At 48.1% G+C, this 18,316-nt stretch overlaps 1 protein-coding gene and 1 long non-coding RNA gene across 2 annotated transcripts; one reads left to right on the forward strand and one right to left on the reverse strand.

Annotated features, from left to right (window-relative positions):
• Nucleotides 1-1,328: 1,328 nt before the first annotated feature.
• On the reverse strand, nucleotides 1,329-5,518 carry LOC144312375 (uncharacterized). Its single transcript, XR_013377841.1, has 3 exons — nucleotides 4,634-5,518; nucleotides 3,018-3,161; nucleotides 1,329-1,669 (listed from the first exon to the last, which is right to left on the reverse strand). It is a non-coding gene; the product is annotated as an uncharacterized LOC144312375 (long non-coding RNA).
• PLAU (plasminogen activator, urokinase) lies at nucleotides 3,569-9,342 on the forward strand. Its single transcript, XM_077895067.1, has 11 exons — nucleotides 3,569-3,727; nucleotides 3,956-4,028; nucleotides 4,466-4,499; nucleotides 4,657-4,764; nucleotides 5,093-5,267; nucleotides 5,451-5,542; nucleotides 5,728-5,947; nucleotides 6,165-6,313; nucleotides 6,891-7,031; nucleotides 7,387-7,535; nucleotides 8,213-9,342. The coding sequence occupies exons 2-11, from the start codon at nucleotides 3,987-3,989 to the stop codon at nucleotides 8,387-8,389; spliced, it is 1,287 nt and encodes a 428-aa protein (XP_077751193.1). The 5' UTR covers nucleotides 3,569-3,727; nucleotides 3,956-3,986; the 3' UTR covers nucleotides 8,390-9,342.
• Nucleotides 9,343-18,316: the final 8,974 nt, after the last annotated feature.

Genomic DNA, 18,316 nt, shown 5'->3' on the forward strand with positions numbered 1-18,316 from the left:
TCTGGAAAGGGGGCCCCTCCACCAGTCTCCATTGCCACATCTTACTGGGAAGTTTGGTCCCCTGAACCACAGAGGTGAGGGCTGGTGGTGTGACCCTGAGGGTCAGAACAGAATGAAATTCTGAAATTATGTTCCTTATTCTCTCACCCTTGATAAAAACTTCAGATAGCGAGCTCACCAAGTTAGTTCCCAGAACCTAGGCAAGCAACTAAATCATACTACACCAAGGGTTCCCCAGGAACTAGGCACCCATAGCCCAGGGAGTATTCTGGAAGGCAGTCTCCAAAATCAGCAAGAGGGCTCCCTTGAGCTGGGACATTATATATCATCTGACCCTCATCTTCACAGCATTCTGTCTTGTACCCCGGTTTTGTACCCCTCTCCATGGAGGCAGTGAGGTAAAAAGCATGGGAACAAGGATCAGAAAACCTGGGTCCTAGTGCTGGCTTTGTCACACATCAGTCTGTATTTTTTTCTCCACCTCCTTCTTCTCATCAGCAAAGTGGGAATAATGCTTCCCAGCTATGCCACAAAGAGGAATAATTTGTATCAAAGTGCTTTTTAGGGGTATCCCTGGGTGGCTCAGCAGTTTGGTGCCTGCCTTTGGCCCAGGGCATGGTCCTGGAGTCCTGGGATCGAGTCCCATGTCGGGCTCTCTGCACGGAGCCTGCTTCTCCCTCTGCCTCTCTCTCTCTCTCTCTCTCTCTCTCTCTCTCTGTCTGTCTCTCATGAATAAATAAAAATCTTTTTTAAAAAAGTGCTTTTTAGCACAAGACAGTATTATTTTTTTATGGCAAGAAGAAAAGAGAGTAGGGGAACTTCCAGAGTGACCCAAAGCTCTCTGTTCTCACTTGTTTGCTGATCCATTCCTCATAAAGCACCTATGTGAACAAGGTACGTGCCCAGTGCTGAGAGGAGACAAAGACTTTGAGGATGTGATCCCTGCCCTCAAGGAATTGAAAAGACTAACACAGTTGTGCACCAAAAGATGGACACAGAGATTTCAGAGAGCACCAAAGATCGCAGAGTGGAAAGAAAGCGGAGTTGGAGGCTTCAGTATTGTTCAACCAGGAGAAGGGACCACAGGGGGAAGGAAGGGGAAGAAAAGTGTCAGCTGCATAACGGTCTCCAAGCCTCTTTGTCCAGGAGGAAATGAGGTCATCCTGCTCTCAAGAATCAGCATGACAGCCTCCAGCCAAGTAATCTAGAGTCATGAGAGCTGTTGGGGGTGCTCTGTGAATCATGACAGTATGCTGGGAATTTCCTGATACCCAGTCTAGTAGTTTCGGGGTAAGTCCTCAGGCTGCAACATCTCTGTTTACATTTTGATCACATTTATTTGCAATTAAATCCAAACAAAACATGCTACAGTCCTCTCCAGGAACTAGCAAGGCCAGCTCTGAGACCTATCGCCTCTCTGATTCAGTCCCTTCCCTGAGATGTTGGCAGCTCAGCTGGGCACAGAAAAACTCTCTACAGAGGATGATGGGTCCCCTTCCTCATGAAAGCTGGATGGTTAACCGGCACTTTCCCCAGGAGAGGCTGGCATCCTGAGGCCTCTGTCAGGAGCAGAACAAAGCAGCTTTCCTCTTCCCTCCTCTGCTGCCTTCCTCTTGCCCCTCTCAAGTGGATCCAGACCCAACGTGCAGGTTTGCCAGGCAGCAAAATGCTGTAGGTTCAAGCAGAAAAAGGGACCAAGCCTTGGGCCGGGCTTTAGGGCCCTAGTGAGTTATAGGGATCGGCCCTCTTTTCTCCCATTACTGGGGACAGTCCTTCTGGGTAGCAGGAAGTGACCCCAAGCTCTGGTTCCCAACCTTAGGGGAAAGGGATGGGGTGGACTGAACCTCAGAGTCCCTGCTGTGCTTCTTTACCTATGTCTGAGGAGGGCAGCCTGGGTGGCTCAGAGGTTTAGCGCCGCCTTTGGCCCAGGGCATGATCCTGGGGTCCTGAGATCGAGTCCCACGTCAGGCTCCCTGCATGGAGCCTGCTTCTCCCTCTGCCTGTGTCTCTGCCTCTCTCTCTCTCTCATGAATAAGTAAATAAAATCTTTAAAAAAAAAACAAACAAACACATGTCTGAGGAATATGTGCTTGTGCACGTCTATACAACTATGTGCCCTTGCCCAGGGCAGGAAGGGCGGGTGGAGTCCTTTACACATGGTTTGTCTTCCTGGAGGCCAATCTGGTTTGATAAGCAATCATTTTTTATCTTATTAGAAGCAAGGCTTTATGATGAAGTCTGGAATACTAAGTACATATGTGGTTTTTTTTTTTAAAGATTTTATTTATTTATTCATGAGAGATACACAGAGAGAGGCAGAGACACAGGTAGAGGGAGAAGCAGGCTCCATGATGGGAGCTGGATGCGGAACTCGATCCCAGGACTCCAGGATCACACCCTGGTCTGAAGGCAGGTGCTAAACCGCTGAGCCACGCAGGGATCCCCAATACATATGTGTTTTTTAAAAAAATCTGTAATTACGTTTTTGGAATGGGTGATACAAAGGTATGTTTTCAAAAATGTAAACAGCGTAAAAGGGCATACAGTGAAAAATAATCTCATTCTTGTCCTCCAATTCCCCAATCCCTCTCCTCAGATGTGAAAACAGAACTTCTTACCCCTCCACAGCTTACTGTCAGGGTTAATGAGGCTTTACTAGTGTCTTTATCAATAAAGTATACTCTGGCCCCAGCAAATAAAAGGATTGTTTGTTATAGGAACTTTTTGAAACATCCATCAATACTTCAATAGAAAGCATTGATAGTTTGTGCCCTTAGACTTTGCTCTCACAATCCGGTATTCCTCATCCAACCCTTATCAAGCCCTCACTTTCAAAGACCACTCTTAAGTCAAACTGCAAGAAAAATCCGACCTTGCCTACAAGCTGCCCCTGCCAGCCACTACCAAAGGCCCTTTCCTTCAGAAGCAATAAACTCGCTTGTCTTATCCACTGGTTGGATTGATGAATTTTGGGAAGCTCCTATTTGACAGACACATCCCCTGTTAGCAAGACTCACCGAGTCCGTGTCACATGCATTTTCTTTCTTTTCAAAGATTTTATTTTTAAGTGACCTCTTACAGCAACCTGGGGCTGCAACTGGCAACGCAGAGATGAAGAGTCCCACGCTCCCCGCACTGAGCCAGCCAGGTGCCCCTGTCACCTGCATTTTCACGTTGAGAAAGAGACTTAGCTCTAGGAGCCGCTCACTAGGTCCCTATACCCCGGGGTCCCGGTCACTCTCTTAGGCAGTGGGGGGCCGAAGGTGGGAAGACTGGAAAAGAGCTGATTTAGGGGATCTGGGAAGAGACAGCAGAGCCGGACGGAGGAGAGTCTCGCTAGTGCAGTTCGGGGCGCTCTCGGCCTGGGGTGGAGCCGGGGCCAGGTGAACGGGACGAGGGGCCGAGGGAGTTAGATGCCCCTCGATCCCTCTGTTCAGACCTCGCTCGTCCCCTGCGCTGGGGGCCGCGCTGCGCCCCGCTCCCAGCCGAGGCCGTGGAAGCCCACGGGTCCAGGTCGCGGCTGTCCCCAGGGAAGCCGAGGGAAGGAAAGGGTTGGGGAGATCCCAGGCTGGGGCGGGGCCAGGGCCGGGGCGGGTCCTGATATAGACAGAGCCCCGCAGCCTGCGAGCGGCACAGCGCGGCCCCCGGAGCCCCAGAGCCTCGCGGACTGTCCGAGCCCCAGCGGGTCCCTCCGTCCCGGCTCCGCGTCCCCCCGCCGCAGCTACCGGTGAGTGCAGGCCGCCCCGACACCCCCCCACCCAGCCCCGGCCGCGCGGGGTGCCCGGCCCGGCCCCGCCGAGCCTGAGTCAGCGCTGCCCGCGCCGGTGCGCCTCGCCGGGCATCCCCCCGCGGGGAGCCCCGCCCGCGCCCCGGCCCTGCCCGAGCTGCCGGCACCCCCGGCCCGCGTCCTCGCTCCCCCGCGTCCTTCTCAAGTTGACCTCTCCCTCCCGAGCAGAGCCGCCGCCCGGAGCCTCAGCCCCGCCACCATGAGAGCCCTGATGACGTGCCTGCTCCTGGGCGCCCTAGCGGTGAGCGACTCTCGAATTAGCGGCTTTCCCGCTCTGGCTCCCCGCGGCCCGAGGGGGGCGGGGGGCGGCCTAGGGGGCCGGAGTGCCCCGGGTTCCAGCAACCGCGGGGCCGGACCGCGTCAGGGGGAGGAGGACAGATGTGGCCGTGAGCATCCTGACGGCTCAGGGAGTTCCCACTTTGGGGCAAGGGGGGAAGAAGCCCCAGAGACCGCGCCAGCCTCCTTGCCGGCTCTGTGACGCCGGCTTGAGTCCATCCGTTTCTCCCTGCTTGAAACCTATGATCTTGCACTTGAGGGCTAGTTAGATGTGAACAAGGAGAGGACAGAGGGACACGGAGGAAAGGGTGAGATTTGGGATTGGGGCCAGTGTTTCCTCATCTTTGAGGCCCAGGAGCCTGGGACCTTGGATGAACTTCTCCTCGCCTCCATCTCTTCCAGGGCAGCCATGAGTTTCATCCAGTGTCTAGCGCATGTGAGTATCCACCCGTTGCACAATATCTGACTGCACAGACCACTTGCAGAAGCCTCAGGGGGCGGCCCCTCCCAGACGGCGCTGCAGGCCTGGCTCCCCCCTTGCTGCTCCTGCGCCCCCCCCCCCTTGCTTACCCTTCCATCTCTGTGATCTCCAGCAAACTGCAGCTGTCTGAACGGAGGAACGTGCGTGTCCTACAAGTACTTCTCCAACATTCAGCGATGCAACTGCCCAAAGAAATTCCAGGGGGAACACTGTGAGATAGGTATGGGGATCCTGACTCTAACTGGGGAGGAGGGGGCACCAGAGACTTGGGGACAGGGAGGATGGGCAAGGTGCAAGAGCAGGCAGAAGTCAGGAGCTGGAGGTGGAGCAGGGAACATCTTCATCCCTGTGTGATATACACAGTGGAGCATAAACACATGCTGTTTCGTGAATCTGTGGTTGCACAAATGTGCAATGAGGAGGGAAGGAAACCCTTTCTAGTGCTTTCTGCCGGGCCTGAAATCATGTGAGGCCTGATAGGCTCTCTAAAATACCTGTCTGAATTTCCTCTTCTTTCTAATATCTCTCATCCTCCCATTCTTCCTTAGATACATCAAAAACCTGCTATGAGGGGAATGGTCACTCTTACCGCGGGAAGGCCAACACCAACACCAGGGGCCGGCCCTGCCTGGCCTGGAACTCCGCAGCTGTTCTTCTGAAACAGTACCACGCCCTCAGACCTGATGCCCTTCAGCTGGGCCTGGGCAAACACAATTACTGCAGGTGAGGTGGGAGCAGCAAAGAGTCTCTGTAGCCCCACAGGGACCCTGTTACCATCCCCTATATTTCCAGAGTGCTGTCCATAAGCATGAGAATCGCAAGGCCTCTGGCTGACTTTTCCCTGGAGGGGAAGAAAATGCATTCTGGGTTGGAATGACACTCCCCCCAACCTCTCTGTGTTACCAGGAACCCGGACCACCAGAGAAAGCCGTGGTGCTATGTGCAGGTTGGCCTGATGCAGCTTGTCCAGGAGTGCACGGTGCAGCACTGCTCTTTTGGTGAGTGTCACTGACCTGTTTATGACAGTCAGGTGGAAGGGGACAAACTTATGTGTCCCTTTATCCCATCACAAGAGGGTGGAGGAGGGAGGCCTGCCTGGCCTTGAAAAACTGGGAGGTCAGAGGACAAGACAGGGACACTATCCTACTTGCCTCCCTAAGACATCCTTTTCTTTCTTCTCCAGAAAAAAATTCCCACTCTCCTCCAGAAAAAGCAGAGTTTCAATGTGGCCAGAAGGCTCTGAGGCCTCGCTTTAAGATTATTGGTGGAGAATTCACCACCATCGAGAACCAGCCTTGGTTTGCAGCCATCTACAGGAAGCACCGTGGAGGCTCTGTCACCTATCAGTGTGGTGGCAGCCTCATTAGTCCTTGCTGGGTGGTCAGCGCCACACACTGCTTCATGTAAGTCCCTCCGTCTCTTCTCCCTGACCCTCCTGCCTTACCCCCAAAACATCCCATTCTCCTTCCCAGCAAAGGATTCCACTTAAATTCCACCCCCCTTAAGTCCTCTCCATGCAGTCCATGGCCTTGGGGACAAGTCGTGCTCTGAGGTTGCTGTGGAGGGGAAATGACAAGATCTCATGAGATCAGACTATCTGACAAGTCTCCCCTCCCACAGTAATTCCCAGAAGAAGGATGACTACATTGTCTACCTGGGTCGGTCAAAGCGTATCTCCAAAACATTTGGGGAGATGAAGTTTGAGGTGGAAAAGCTCATCTTGCATGAGGACTATAGTGCTGACAGTCTTGCTCACCACAATGATATTGGTGAGTGGAAAACCCTTTTCTGCCATAAAGATGATGATTGGAGGAAGTGGGGTCCAAGAAGAGAACCAAATGGGAGATTGAGGTTGTTAGGGGGAACTGAAGATCCTGTTTTATATAATAAAGGGACATATATGAGGGGCCTGCTGCTCCTCTGTAGGAGTCCTTGAATTTCCAAACATTTAGCCTCATCTAGATGTCAATGGCCCCATGTGCGTATGACTTGGGCTGAGAGGCCCCTTCTTTTGTTGTATGCAACCTCTGCCTGTCCCAGGATCTGGAAATTCAGCAATGGGCTGAATTTAGCTCATCTACCTCAGCCACCCATACATCTGTATGTAGCAGCCCTGGCTGGCCGAGTCTTATGTCAGCAGCTGGAACAAAGCCCTTGAGGAATGGGACAGGGGAGACTTGTTTCAGGTAATAAGCTATCAGCAGACTTTCCAGGATGACCTCTGTCCCTAACTGATTTGGGGATAAACATCCAATCCTTCAGCATTTGGAGGGGAGAGACGGTGACCGCCTGACCAGGTAGAGATCTTTCCCCCTGACCTCTCCTGCTTCCCTCTTCCCCCTTCAGCCTTGCTGAAGATCCGTTCTGATGAGGGCCAGTGTGCACAGCCATCCAGGTCCATACAAACCATCTGCCTCCCTCCATCACGTGGTGATGCTCATTTTGGTGCAAGCTGTGAGATCAGTGGCTTTGGAAAAGAGAATTCCAGTAAGTGACATTTGGGGCTGGCTGAGAGGGTCCTGGGGGAGTCTTGTCGCCTGGAGGTGAGCTCAACTTGAACAAGAGAGGAACGTGGAGATAGAGATGGGAGCATTGTGGAGGTAGCAGATGGGTTTAGGGATGGAATGGGGAGCACTGTTTAGGGAGTGATGGATCATTAAGGTAAATAGATAGGGGGTAAGAGGCTATACATGAGGTAAAAGCTCAGATTTGGGACAGAAAGAGTAAAGGTGCTCCTTTCCCTGACAGGAGCACCTTTTCGTCTCCTCCCTGGCCAAGGGTCCCGTGGGAAGGTTGAACAGACACATCTTCATGTAAACTTCTCCTTGTTTACTCCATCTAGCTGACTATCTCTATCCAGAGCAGCTGAAAATGACTGTTGTGAAGCTGGTTTCCCACCAGGAGTGTCAGCAGCCCCACTACTATGGCTCTGAAGTCACCGACCAAATGCTGTGTGCTGCTGACCCAGAGTGGGAAACAGATTCCTGCCAGGTGAGAGTTCCAGCCTCTCTTCCTGTCACCCCCAGAACTCCCCAGGGCTCGTGAGCCTGTCCCTGCCAACTTTGGGGAGCCTCTCTCCAGCCAGAGCCCCAAGAAGTCAGAATTAGGAGCTCAGGCCTTAGACAGTTTAAACTGATCTTTATGTGTTTACCAAACAGTTGTGAGCCTGGCTCTGTGCTAGGCACTTCAGGCTGGAGACAGGAAGGAAATAAGGCCATAAAAGAGGAGAACAATAGAAAAATAATGCTACTCAGTGCTCAGGGCCTGGTATAAATTGTAAATGATCAGATGTTGGGGAGCGAGGGGTGAGTGCCAATTAGGTGGTCAAGAGGGGAGGCTTTAAAGAGACTGTGACTCTGTAGGCATCTGAGGAGACGGGGAAGAAAGGAGAACATTCCCACTGAAAGATACAAAAATGAGAATGAGCATGGCATATTCCAGGATGGGGAGGAAAAGAACCTGAGAATGCAGATGGAATTGTGGCAGATAGCTGGGCTTTGTAAGCCAAGCAGAGTATTTTAAACTTGATATGGTAGGAAATGCGGAATCACTAAGGATTTTAAAACTAAGAAACTCTCTCTTTCTCTTGGGGATGACTGGGTGATTGGATCAGATGGGCCCCTCCTCACTTTTCCTGGGGCTCACTTTCTGTGTCTTTGACTTAATAGGGAGACTCCGGGGGGCCCCTGGTCTGCTCTACCCAAGGCCGCCTGACTCTGACTGGGATTGTGAGCTGGGGCAGTGGATGTGCCATGAAGAACAAGCCAGGCGTCTACACAAGGGTCTCACGCTTCCTGCCTTGGATCCGCAGGCACATAGGGGAACAGAATGGCCTAACCCTCTGAGGCTCCCCAAGGGGCCAAGGGAAGAGAGGGGTCCACCCACTCCCATGCTATCATTTTTGCTGTAGAACCAACTGCATCAGCTCTCTATAAGGAAGGAACTGAGGAAGATAGGCTATTACAGAGATGATTTTGCTTGTACTGCCCACCAGAGTGAGCAGCAATAGCTTGATCTTCAGATATAGGCCTGGGTGCTGAGTGCCCAGATCTCTTGAGGCCAGGATGGAGGAATGGCCCTGACCCAGGATGGTATTGACCAGTTGTTTGTCTTTCTCTGATCTAAAGCCTCCTGGAGTGAAAAATGCCATTTTCTGAGCATAGGTAGAAAGAGAGCCAGCTCCCCCAACAGCGGGCATTCATTCATGAGGCCCACTGTTGGGAAATGAATAATTTCTTAATTAGGAAGTAGAACAGAACAGAGGTCTCTTGAGGGAGCGTGGCCACTGTTGAACAGTGGCTTGGGGAGTGGAGACACTAATGACTTGATGGAAAGGCTCTGACATTCCATGAATGTATCAGGAAATATTATATATGTGTGTATATGTTTGCACACTGGTGCACAGGCTGAGTGTCAGTGTGTGTAACAGCTAGTGTTCCTGAGTTTGACTGCAAGTCTAGATATTTCCCTAAACTGAGTGTACTTTGATGTCACATAAAATGGTCTGGAGAGGTCACTCCTAGGGCCTCTTGGGCCTCTCATGTGATGATGCCTATGAATGTATCATTCTGGGGCATGGCCTGTGACCAGCACTAAATTTTCAGTTTCATTTTTACATAGATGTTCTTTCTTGGCCAGTTATCCCTTCTGACCTTTCAGCTGAGTTTATCCAATCCTCACTGGGTGAGGTGAGGACCACTTGTGTACACTGAATATTTAATAATTATATTCTGCTATTTTTATTTATATCTATTTTTGTAATTTTGAATAAAGATCAATAAAATGTGATTTTTCTGAAGACTTTGGTTCCTTCTTGGTACTTGTATGAGAGGGAGTTGGGAAGCTTAAAAAGTGGAAAATAATGGTGGTGGCATATACCCCAGAGTTTCTTGGGGGCTGAATCTCTGGACTTAATGGGGCTTTGGGAAGTAGAGTCTAGAAGAGTTATAGAGTAGGTCCTCCATATCACATAAGCACATGGTGTGTAGGCTTGATATCAACTGTCAATTCTCTCCTTAGACTGATGCCTTTGTACAGTGCACATCTTGTACAGCTGTACACAGTGATCCGCTAGGATAGGCCCCACCATATTCTCTTCACCCTGCTCATAATAACCCTGGGGCTGACCTCAACCAAGCAAAACACCTGCATGAGTGCAAATTGCTGATCTAAAACCCAGCCCAGCTTGAGTGTGGCATTCAGGGAACAGAAAACAATTTCCCATCATCTGTGTGAGGGTCTGGTGCTAAGTTTTCTCAGTGTGTTAATGGAGCTCATGACCAGTCACTGCTATCCCAAATATTAGGGGACTCAGAATCTAGAGCTAGGTGGTATCCTAATGGAGGTGGCCACACAATTTGAACCAAACATTGACTTCTGGAGAACTGGAGTGTAGAAGGCAGGTGGGGAGATACAACTGGATGGTAAAATGTTGAAATTTCCAAGCTATGTTAATGGGTTTTGGCAGTGTTTCTTAACCAAGTCACCTAAGAACCTTTTAAAAAATATATACATGCCAATGCTCCACCCATAGAGATTGTGATTCAGGTCAGGGCTGGTGCCAGGTCTTGTGAGTTTAGAAAAATTCCCCAGAGGTTTCTTTTTCTTTTTTTTCCCAGATGTTTCTGATAAGCACTCTCGATTGAGATCCTTTGGGGACAACTGGCCAGATTACCTGAAGGTCCAAGTAAATTCAAGATATGGTCAGAATGTGTCCTCTGCATGAATAGTCAGTTTTTTGAGTGGAGTTTAAGGGTGCAATGTCTCGTGGGCTTCCGATTCAGAGGCTCCCTAGACCTTGGGCAACTGGCAAGCAGGAACCCAGAGTATTTTGCTTTTAATCCCTATAATCTAGCAGGCCAAGTTATTTATTGTAATACAGTGGTTCAGAGCATGGTTTATAGAGTCAGGTAGTCTGGACTAGAACCCTGGCTCTGACACTAACTGTGTGACTTGGGACTCTGCCCGTTTCCCCATCTGTGAAAAAGAGATAATAATATCTACCTCCCAGGAATGTTACAAGGATTCATGAGTTCCCAAATCTCTTAGTACAATACTGGCACCTAGTAAAGGCACAACGACATTGGCTGTTATTACAAAACTTTGTAAATTCTTACAGAATTGAGCAGGAGCCCCCTCCTCTCCTCCACCCCAGGATTGCATGAGTGGGTTTTATGGGAGCTTAAGCTTGCCAGGAAAGAAAAGGCATGATGTGAAGCTAAGGGGACCAGCCCAGGCTGAGCTGCTTCATAGCCTCTGCATCCCACCACCCCCACCGCCTCAGGGGCCAAGAAAGATCTTGTTCCAACATGAGTAGTTCCAGCATCAGGGCTCACAGACACTGAAAACAGGAAGTCTGAGCCCCACCAGCAGGGTTGAGCAATGCTGCTGCTAACTCTTCAGACCATTTCCCAGCCACCACCCTGACCTGACACCCCCACCTCCCGGCCACTGCCGCCACCACCACCAGCACCAGTTGCTACCTCTTCCCCAATCTCTCTCAAGGCTATCCAGGGAACAGCCACTTCTCCAGCTGTCCATCCCTTTAGGGACTGCCTTCTTCTCATCCTCACTATGTACAGGGCACTGGGTTTTGTTTTGGTTTTGGTTTTTTAAGCAAATTCTTTGCCCAACATGGGGTTTGAACTTATGACTCCAAGATCAAGAGTCACATGCTCTACCCACTGAACCAGCCAGGCACTCCTGTACTGGACACTGTAAATTCTTCATATGAGAGGCACCTGGGTGGCTCAGTGGTTGAGCATCTGCCTTTGGCTCAGGGTGTGATCCCGGGGTCCTGGGATCGAGTCCCACCCTAGGCTTCCCGCAGGGAGCCTGCTTCTCCCTCTGCCTATGTCTCTGCCTCTGTCTGTGTCTCACGAATAAATAAATAAAATCTTAAGAAAAAAATCTTCACTGGTTTAATCCTCACAACAGTCCTGTGAGGAATGTGCTATCATTACCCCCATTTTATGGTAGAGACAGTGGAAGCACTAAGGTTGAATGATTTTCCCTTTTCCCAAAACATTACATCTGGTAAGTGGAAGAGTCAGGCTTCAGAGTCTGCAGGCCCTGCACTGTGACAAAGGACCTTCCAGCAGCTCCCAGCCTGGGAAAAGGAGGGCAGCCTCCTTTCAAGCTCCCTACTTCCTAGATGCTGGGTTTACAGGCTGAGTGTATCAGAGGTCCCCCCCTCCGCCGCCTATATTATATTATATTATATTATATTATGTTATGTTATGTTATGTTATGTTATGTTATGTTATGTTATACTATATTACATATTCTCTTTCCTCTTAAAAAATTCCCAGGCCAAGTGAGGAGACCACACTCAGCCACCAGTTTCAAAGTAAAATTTCACTCTTCTCGAGCTAACCTCATCCCTTTTTTGCTGAAACCTGATTTCATTGAAGTGGTTTCCGTTTTCACCAGAACCCCTCCTTCTGAAATATTCTGTGGCCCGTTTTATTACAAGGACTCAACTTGATTTCCACGTATGACAACCCCCCGCAACAACCACGTGCCTCACCTACCTCTCCACACTCCCAGCGCGACCATCTTCCTCAACAGCAGCAAATATTTGAATCTTCCCTTGGAATCAGACACAGTGGTGGGGTTTCTTTTTGTTTTGTTTTTTGGTTTTGTGTTTGTTTTTTTATGTAACAGGTGTTTTTAAAATAACAGTACTATTGAGATATAATTCACACACCATACAATTCACCTTTAGAGTACACAACTTAATGATTTTTATATCCACAGAGGTGTGCAACACCACCACAGTCGGTGCAAGAACGTTTTTACCACCTCAAAAAGAAACTCCATAGTCCTTAGCTATCACTCTTTTTTTCTTCCCCATCCCCTCAAGCTCCTAATCCACTTTCTGCTTCTGTGGCTTTGCCTCTGCTGGACATTTCACGCAACTGGGATCATAGAATATGTGGTCTTTTGTAACTGACTTCTTTAGCTTGCCATAATGTCTTCAGTTTCATCAGTGTTGTAGCATGTATCAGGGCTGTTGCTGAGTTTTAAATAGCCAACTGGGAGAAAAGGTAGCATAGGCCCCCTTCTGACCTTGCAGTCCTATTCGAGAATCACTCAACAAATTAAAAAAAAAAAAATCAAGTACATGGACACCAGGCATTGTTGTAGATGCTGGGGTATAAGAATGAATGGGACACAGTCCTAGTCCTCAAAGAGCTCACAACTTTGTGAAGGAGACAGAACCAAGACACAATTCAATGTGATAAATGCTATAATAAAAGTATGTATATTTACAGAACAGTGATAAAGAGGCAATTAATTCTACCTTGGGAAGTCAAGGAAGATTTTATAGAGGAGGTGATGTTTTACCTGGGCCTATAAAGATGCAAAGAAATTTGCCAAACAAGGAGGAGAAAGGCATTCTAGGCATAGGTAAGATCATGAAGACATGAAAAGGCAAGGGGTTCTCAAGAAATGATGACTAGGGGTGCCTGGATAACTCAGTCATTAGAGTGTGTGACTCTTGATCTTGGGGTCATGAGTTTAAGCCCCACATTTAGCATAGAGATTACTTTTTAAAGAAGGAAGAAATGGGGATGCCTGGGTTGCTTAGCGGTTGAATGCCTGCCTTTGGCCCAGGGTGTGATCCTGGAGTCCTAGGATCAAGTCCCACATCGGACTCCCTGCATGGAGCCTGCTTCTCCCTCTGCCTGTATCTGCCTCTTTTTGTGTCTCTCATGAATAAATGAATAAAATCTTAAAAAAAAAAAAAAGGAAGAAATGATGAATAAACTGCTGTGGTAGAGAAAAGCATTTGAGCATTGGCAACAAGTAGGCAGAAAATGGGAGGTGGGGGGAGCTGGTGGGATTCAGTTGGTGAGGACCCTTAGGCAGGGCTGATAATCAGTAGCAATCACGAAATAGCTATTGTTCCAAAATCCCTTCCATGTGGCCTCCTGCCACCCAGCCGCTTTCCACTTCATGATCCAGCAACCATAGGGTTAAAAGTGGGCAGAGGGATCCCTAGCAAAAGCCTCTGAGACCCATCCCTACTCCAGCTGCCATCCAAGTGTTGGTACTCTGAAGACCTGCTAATTAAATGTTTTGAATACCACCTCTTGCCCATGGGTACTATTTTTCAAAATCCAGAAAGATAATTGAGGTCCAGAAGTCATAAAAAGTTTTTTTCCTTTTTTTAAAAAAATATTTTATTTATTTATTCATGAGAGACACAGAGCGAGAGGCAGAGACACAGGCAGAGGGAGAAGCAGGCTGCATGCAGGGAGCCCGACGTGGGACTTGATCCTGGGTCTCCAGGACCAGGCCCTGGGCTGAAGGCGGCACTAAACCGCTGAGCCACCTGGACTGCCCAAATTTATTTTTCCTTAACTAAAATTTTCCCCCAGTAGGGGCACCTGGGTGGCTCAGTCAGTTAAACATTAGACTCTTGATTTCAGTTCTGGTCATGATCTTGAGATTGTGGAGTAGAGCCGCATGTTGGGCTCTGCTCTCAGCAGGGAGTCTGCCTGGGATTCTCTCTCTCCCTCTTCCTCTGCCCCTCCCCTCCCCTCTCTAGAATAAATGGATGGATCTTAAAAAAAAAAAAAATTCCACCCAATTTTAAAAGTAACTGTGAAAATAAAATATTCCCATAGGATTTCATAGCTGTTGTTAACATCTCTGGTTTCTTGTGTCTCCTTTGCAATCAACCTCCTCTAGTGGCCCTGAATATCAGGTTCCCTAAGGCCTCATCCTAGACCTTCTCCTCTTCCCACCTTAAACTTTCTCTCACAGTCTCTTTCACACCCAGGCTTAAATTACCACCAATAAACAGTTGACTTGCAAATGGTTATTTCCAGCCAGACCTACCCTTATTTTCTGTTGTCTACTTGACACCCTCTTTTGGTTGTCTCACACAGGGCACCTCAAACTCAACCTGCCTCAAATTGGCCCTTTTTTCAGACCCCAACCTGGTGAACTTACTCTATCACTCTCTGACTTGGGTGGCACCACCTCCATTCACATCCAGAAACCCAGGAGTCTCCTGATGCTTCTCTCCCCTCACACCCCTCATCCCATCCTGGCAATTTGCCTCATAGCTCTTGAAGTCATCCCTTTTTCATTTGCACCTGTGTAGAGTCACCATTAGCTCCTGCTTCAACTACCACTATAGCTTCCCAACTGGCTTCCCCCATTGATTCTATCTCTATCCCAACTTCCTCCCACACCCCCACCAATCCATTCTGGGAAAATCTTTTGAAAATGCAAGCGTACCTAATGACTCCCATTGCTCCTGGCTGGCTGTATCGGGCAGTGTCTGGTCCCTATTTTCTCTCCAGCTCCACCTGGAACCAACCTCTCCCAGTCTTGCTCTACTATGCAATTCTCTTACTCATCAGCCCCTTTCTTATTATCATGGAGCCCTTGTTCATAACGTTACTTCTGCCTGGGACTTTTTTTTTTTTAAGACTTTATTTATTTATTCATGAGAGACACACAGAGAGAAGCAGAGACACAGGCAGAGGGAGAAGCAGGCTCCATGCAGGGAGCCCGATCCAGGACCGGATCTCAGGCCGGATCTTTGGCTCACACCCTGAGCCAAAGGCAGGTGCTCAACCAGTGAGCTGCCCAGACATCTCATGCCGGAGACTTTCTTTGACTGGTTATCTCTTGTGCTTCAGAGATCATTTCCTCAAGGAAGTCTTTCCTGGGCTACCTCTATTTATATAAGATTCCTCTGTCTAGAGGCAGCCCGGGTGGCTCAGCGGTTTAGCGCCGCCTTCAGCCCAGGGCCTGGTCCTGGAGACCCAAGATGGAGTCCTGCATTGGCTCCCTGCATGGAGGCTACTTCTCACTCTCCCTGTGTCTCTGCCTCTCTGTGTGTGTCTCTCATGAATAAATAAATAAAATCTTAAAAAAAAAAAAGATCCCTCTGTCTATAATGTCATGGCAACAAGTATCACCTCTTTTTTTTTTTTTTTAAGTATCACCTCTTTAATGCACTTGTAATTGTTGCAATTTTGTCTCTGCTACATCAGTATTTGATTGATGTTCACTTTTTCATCAGATTATAACCTCCACGAGGGACAATATGTTTTTGATCACTACTGTATCCCCAGCACCTAGCATGATGTCTAGAATATGGCAGACATTTAACAAATTTTTATTGAGTGAATGCATTCTGATGTATTTCTTTTTTTTCTATTTGCTTCTTTTTTACCTAGTTGTGTTCACATTCTACACATCATTTTGTATCTTGTACTTTTCCTTTGACTGTTTTGTCATAAGCCTTTTCCTAGGTGTTACAGGTATCTCCAAGCCTTGTCCATACAATGTAGCTAATAACACTCATCCAACCTACCTTTCTGGATCCAGGCATCATAGGTAAAGTATGTGAAAGTTCTTTATAAACTGTATATACATATGAAGCAATATTATTTGCATTTAAAAGGAGATGTAGGTGCCCTCCCCACCCTTGCCTTAATACCTCCTTTCCCGGGGCTTTTTTTGTGTGTGTGTGTGTGTGCCCTTGTTTTGCTTGATCACCCAGTTAAAGTCTAAAATAACTCATTAACTTTAATATGCTACCAGCCCAAGGACATGGCATTTTTTTAAAAGGACTTCTACAAGAAGGACACTCAGGCCAAGCTGATGAGTATTGGGGGGTGGGAGGGCACTCAAGATACTCATTGATTCGTTGATTTATCTTTCATTCATGTAACAAACATTTATTGAGAGTTTCTTGCAGGCCTGGCACTGTGCTATGTACTGGATGTGGAAGTTAAAGCCCCAGTCTCAGCTTCAGTGGGAGTAAAAGGTCAACTGGGAAAAGAGACAAGCAAATAAACGGGGTACAACGTTCCTATAGCTATGAGGAAGATGTGCACGATGGTCATGGATGGATAAGAATGGGGTCTTGGAGGGCAAATATGGAAGGAGGAAATGACAATCTGAGCAGAGGACACAGCATGTGCAAAAGTAAAGAGGCAGGAGAGAGCAAGGGGGCACTAAGGAACTGCAGATTGTTCAGGTAGATGGGGTATAAAGCCAGTTTCGTACAGGTGATTTGTCTGGAGGGATTGGTGAGAGATAGAACCCAGAGGACCTTGCCTGCCACATGAAGGACTTTGGACTTCATTGTGGTGGACAGTCATTAAAAGGTTTGGGGCATGTGGTAGTATAAAATATGGATTAAAAGAAGATTCTTGGGCCTAGATGATATTATGGACAGGGAAAGTGGGTTCAGAGACCACTATCTGAGCCAAGTGGGAGCTACAGACGGTCTGAACCAGGACAGTGGCAGTGGGGGTGTGAGGAGAGTGTGCAGATATGGGAGATTTTGTGAAGATAGGATTAACTTGGCGCCTGGCTGGGGGATGCAAGGAGAAGGAGGTATCATTTGGCTTAGCTTCCTGTCTTCAGACAGGTAAGATAATTGCATAAATTTATAGCTGAGGTTCTACCATAAGTGATTTCCCTAAAGCCATATCTAGTAGGTAGTTGAACAAATTAGAGTTTGGTGGAATTTGGAGGATCAGTATCTACAAGGCTAGATCTGCTGATGGCCTCTGTGACTCAGTCCACCCAGTTGGAGAACTTCTTGATCACCAGGATCACTAAGCAGTGATGTTATCCAAACCTGCAGACATTGATGCTTGTTGCCTAAACATCCCTAGTCTGTTCAGCCCTGTGACTGGGGTTCTGACTCCAGGAACTTCTCCAAAACCTCCAGTCCTGTGATGCACTGTCAGTAAGTTAGTGCTTAGCCTTTTGGTACATATAAGGGGATCTGCAGACTAGTTCTAGCTGTTTGCTCTCTCGCTTCCTAAAACTGAGACATGACTTCTGGTGTTTGAGCAGGTCACATGCACTTAGCACATAGCCAATTCCTGCATGCAGAGTATGAAAATAAAATGGATTTAGTAATAAATAAAATAAATAAAGACTTTGGCTGGTTGGGTTCCCAGCCCAATCCTTCCATCCCCCTGCCAGTTGCCCTTAATTTTTCACTCCCTCTTAATAAAAAGGACAGGGAATGACTTTCCTCTTTCATCTGGCTCTTCCCATCTTTGCTTTTTGGTCTCTTTAGTTCTCTTCTCTAGAGCATATGTATAAGCTGAGGTCAATACTATTGGTGAGCAGGACTCTATAGTCTCAGCTTGGCTTTTCCTCTAATTACTTTGGTGACAAAGGTGACCTCAAATTTTCTCTTATTACTTACTTTACCTGCATGCCATCACAGGCTGAGAGGCTCTGCTAGGGTAGCTGTAAGCCCTTGAGTCCCGGTAGGGCTCGATGTGTGTGTGTGTGTGTGTGTGTGTGTGTGTGTGTAGTTAACAGCTATTGATCATATCACTCTTATTTTTCACTGGACTTTGGCCACCATCCCTGGCCTTGGAGACCTATTAGATTTGTGCTAGGATGCCCCTATGGTGAGCTTACCAGAAGTCCTTCTCTGATAGCCTCTCTTTTAACCTCCTCAGGTCAAAACTCCTTTGGCTACTTGCCTTAGCCCTTTCTTTCTCCTTGGCTGACTCTTTCATGGCTGAATCAGGAGAAAGGACGGAGAAAGGCATATGATGAAATAAACACTTTGCTTAGAACATCAATCTAAAGTGGTGGTTCTCTGGGGCTCCTGGCTGACTCAGTCGGTAGAGTAAGGGACCCCAGATCTCAGTTGTAAGTACAAGTTCAAGTCCCACATTGGGCATATAGCTTATTTTAAACAAACAAACAAACAAACAAACAAACAAACAAACAAAGTAGTGGTCCTCCAAGTTTGGTTCTTAAAT

Source organism: Canis aureus, chromosome 4 (assembly GCF_053574225.1).
Source record: "Canis aureus isolate CA01 chromosome 4, VMU_Caureus_v.1.0, whole genome shotgun sequence".
Lineage (NCBI taxonomy): Eukaryota > Metazoa > Chordata > Mammalia > Carnivora > Canidae > Canis > Canis aureus.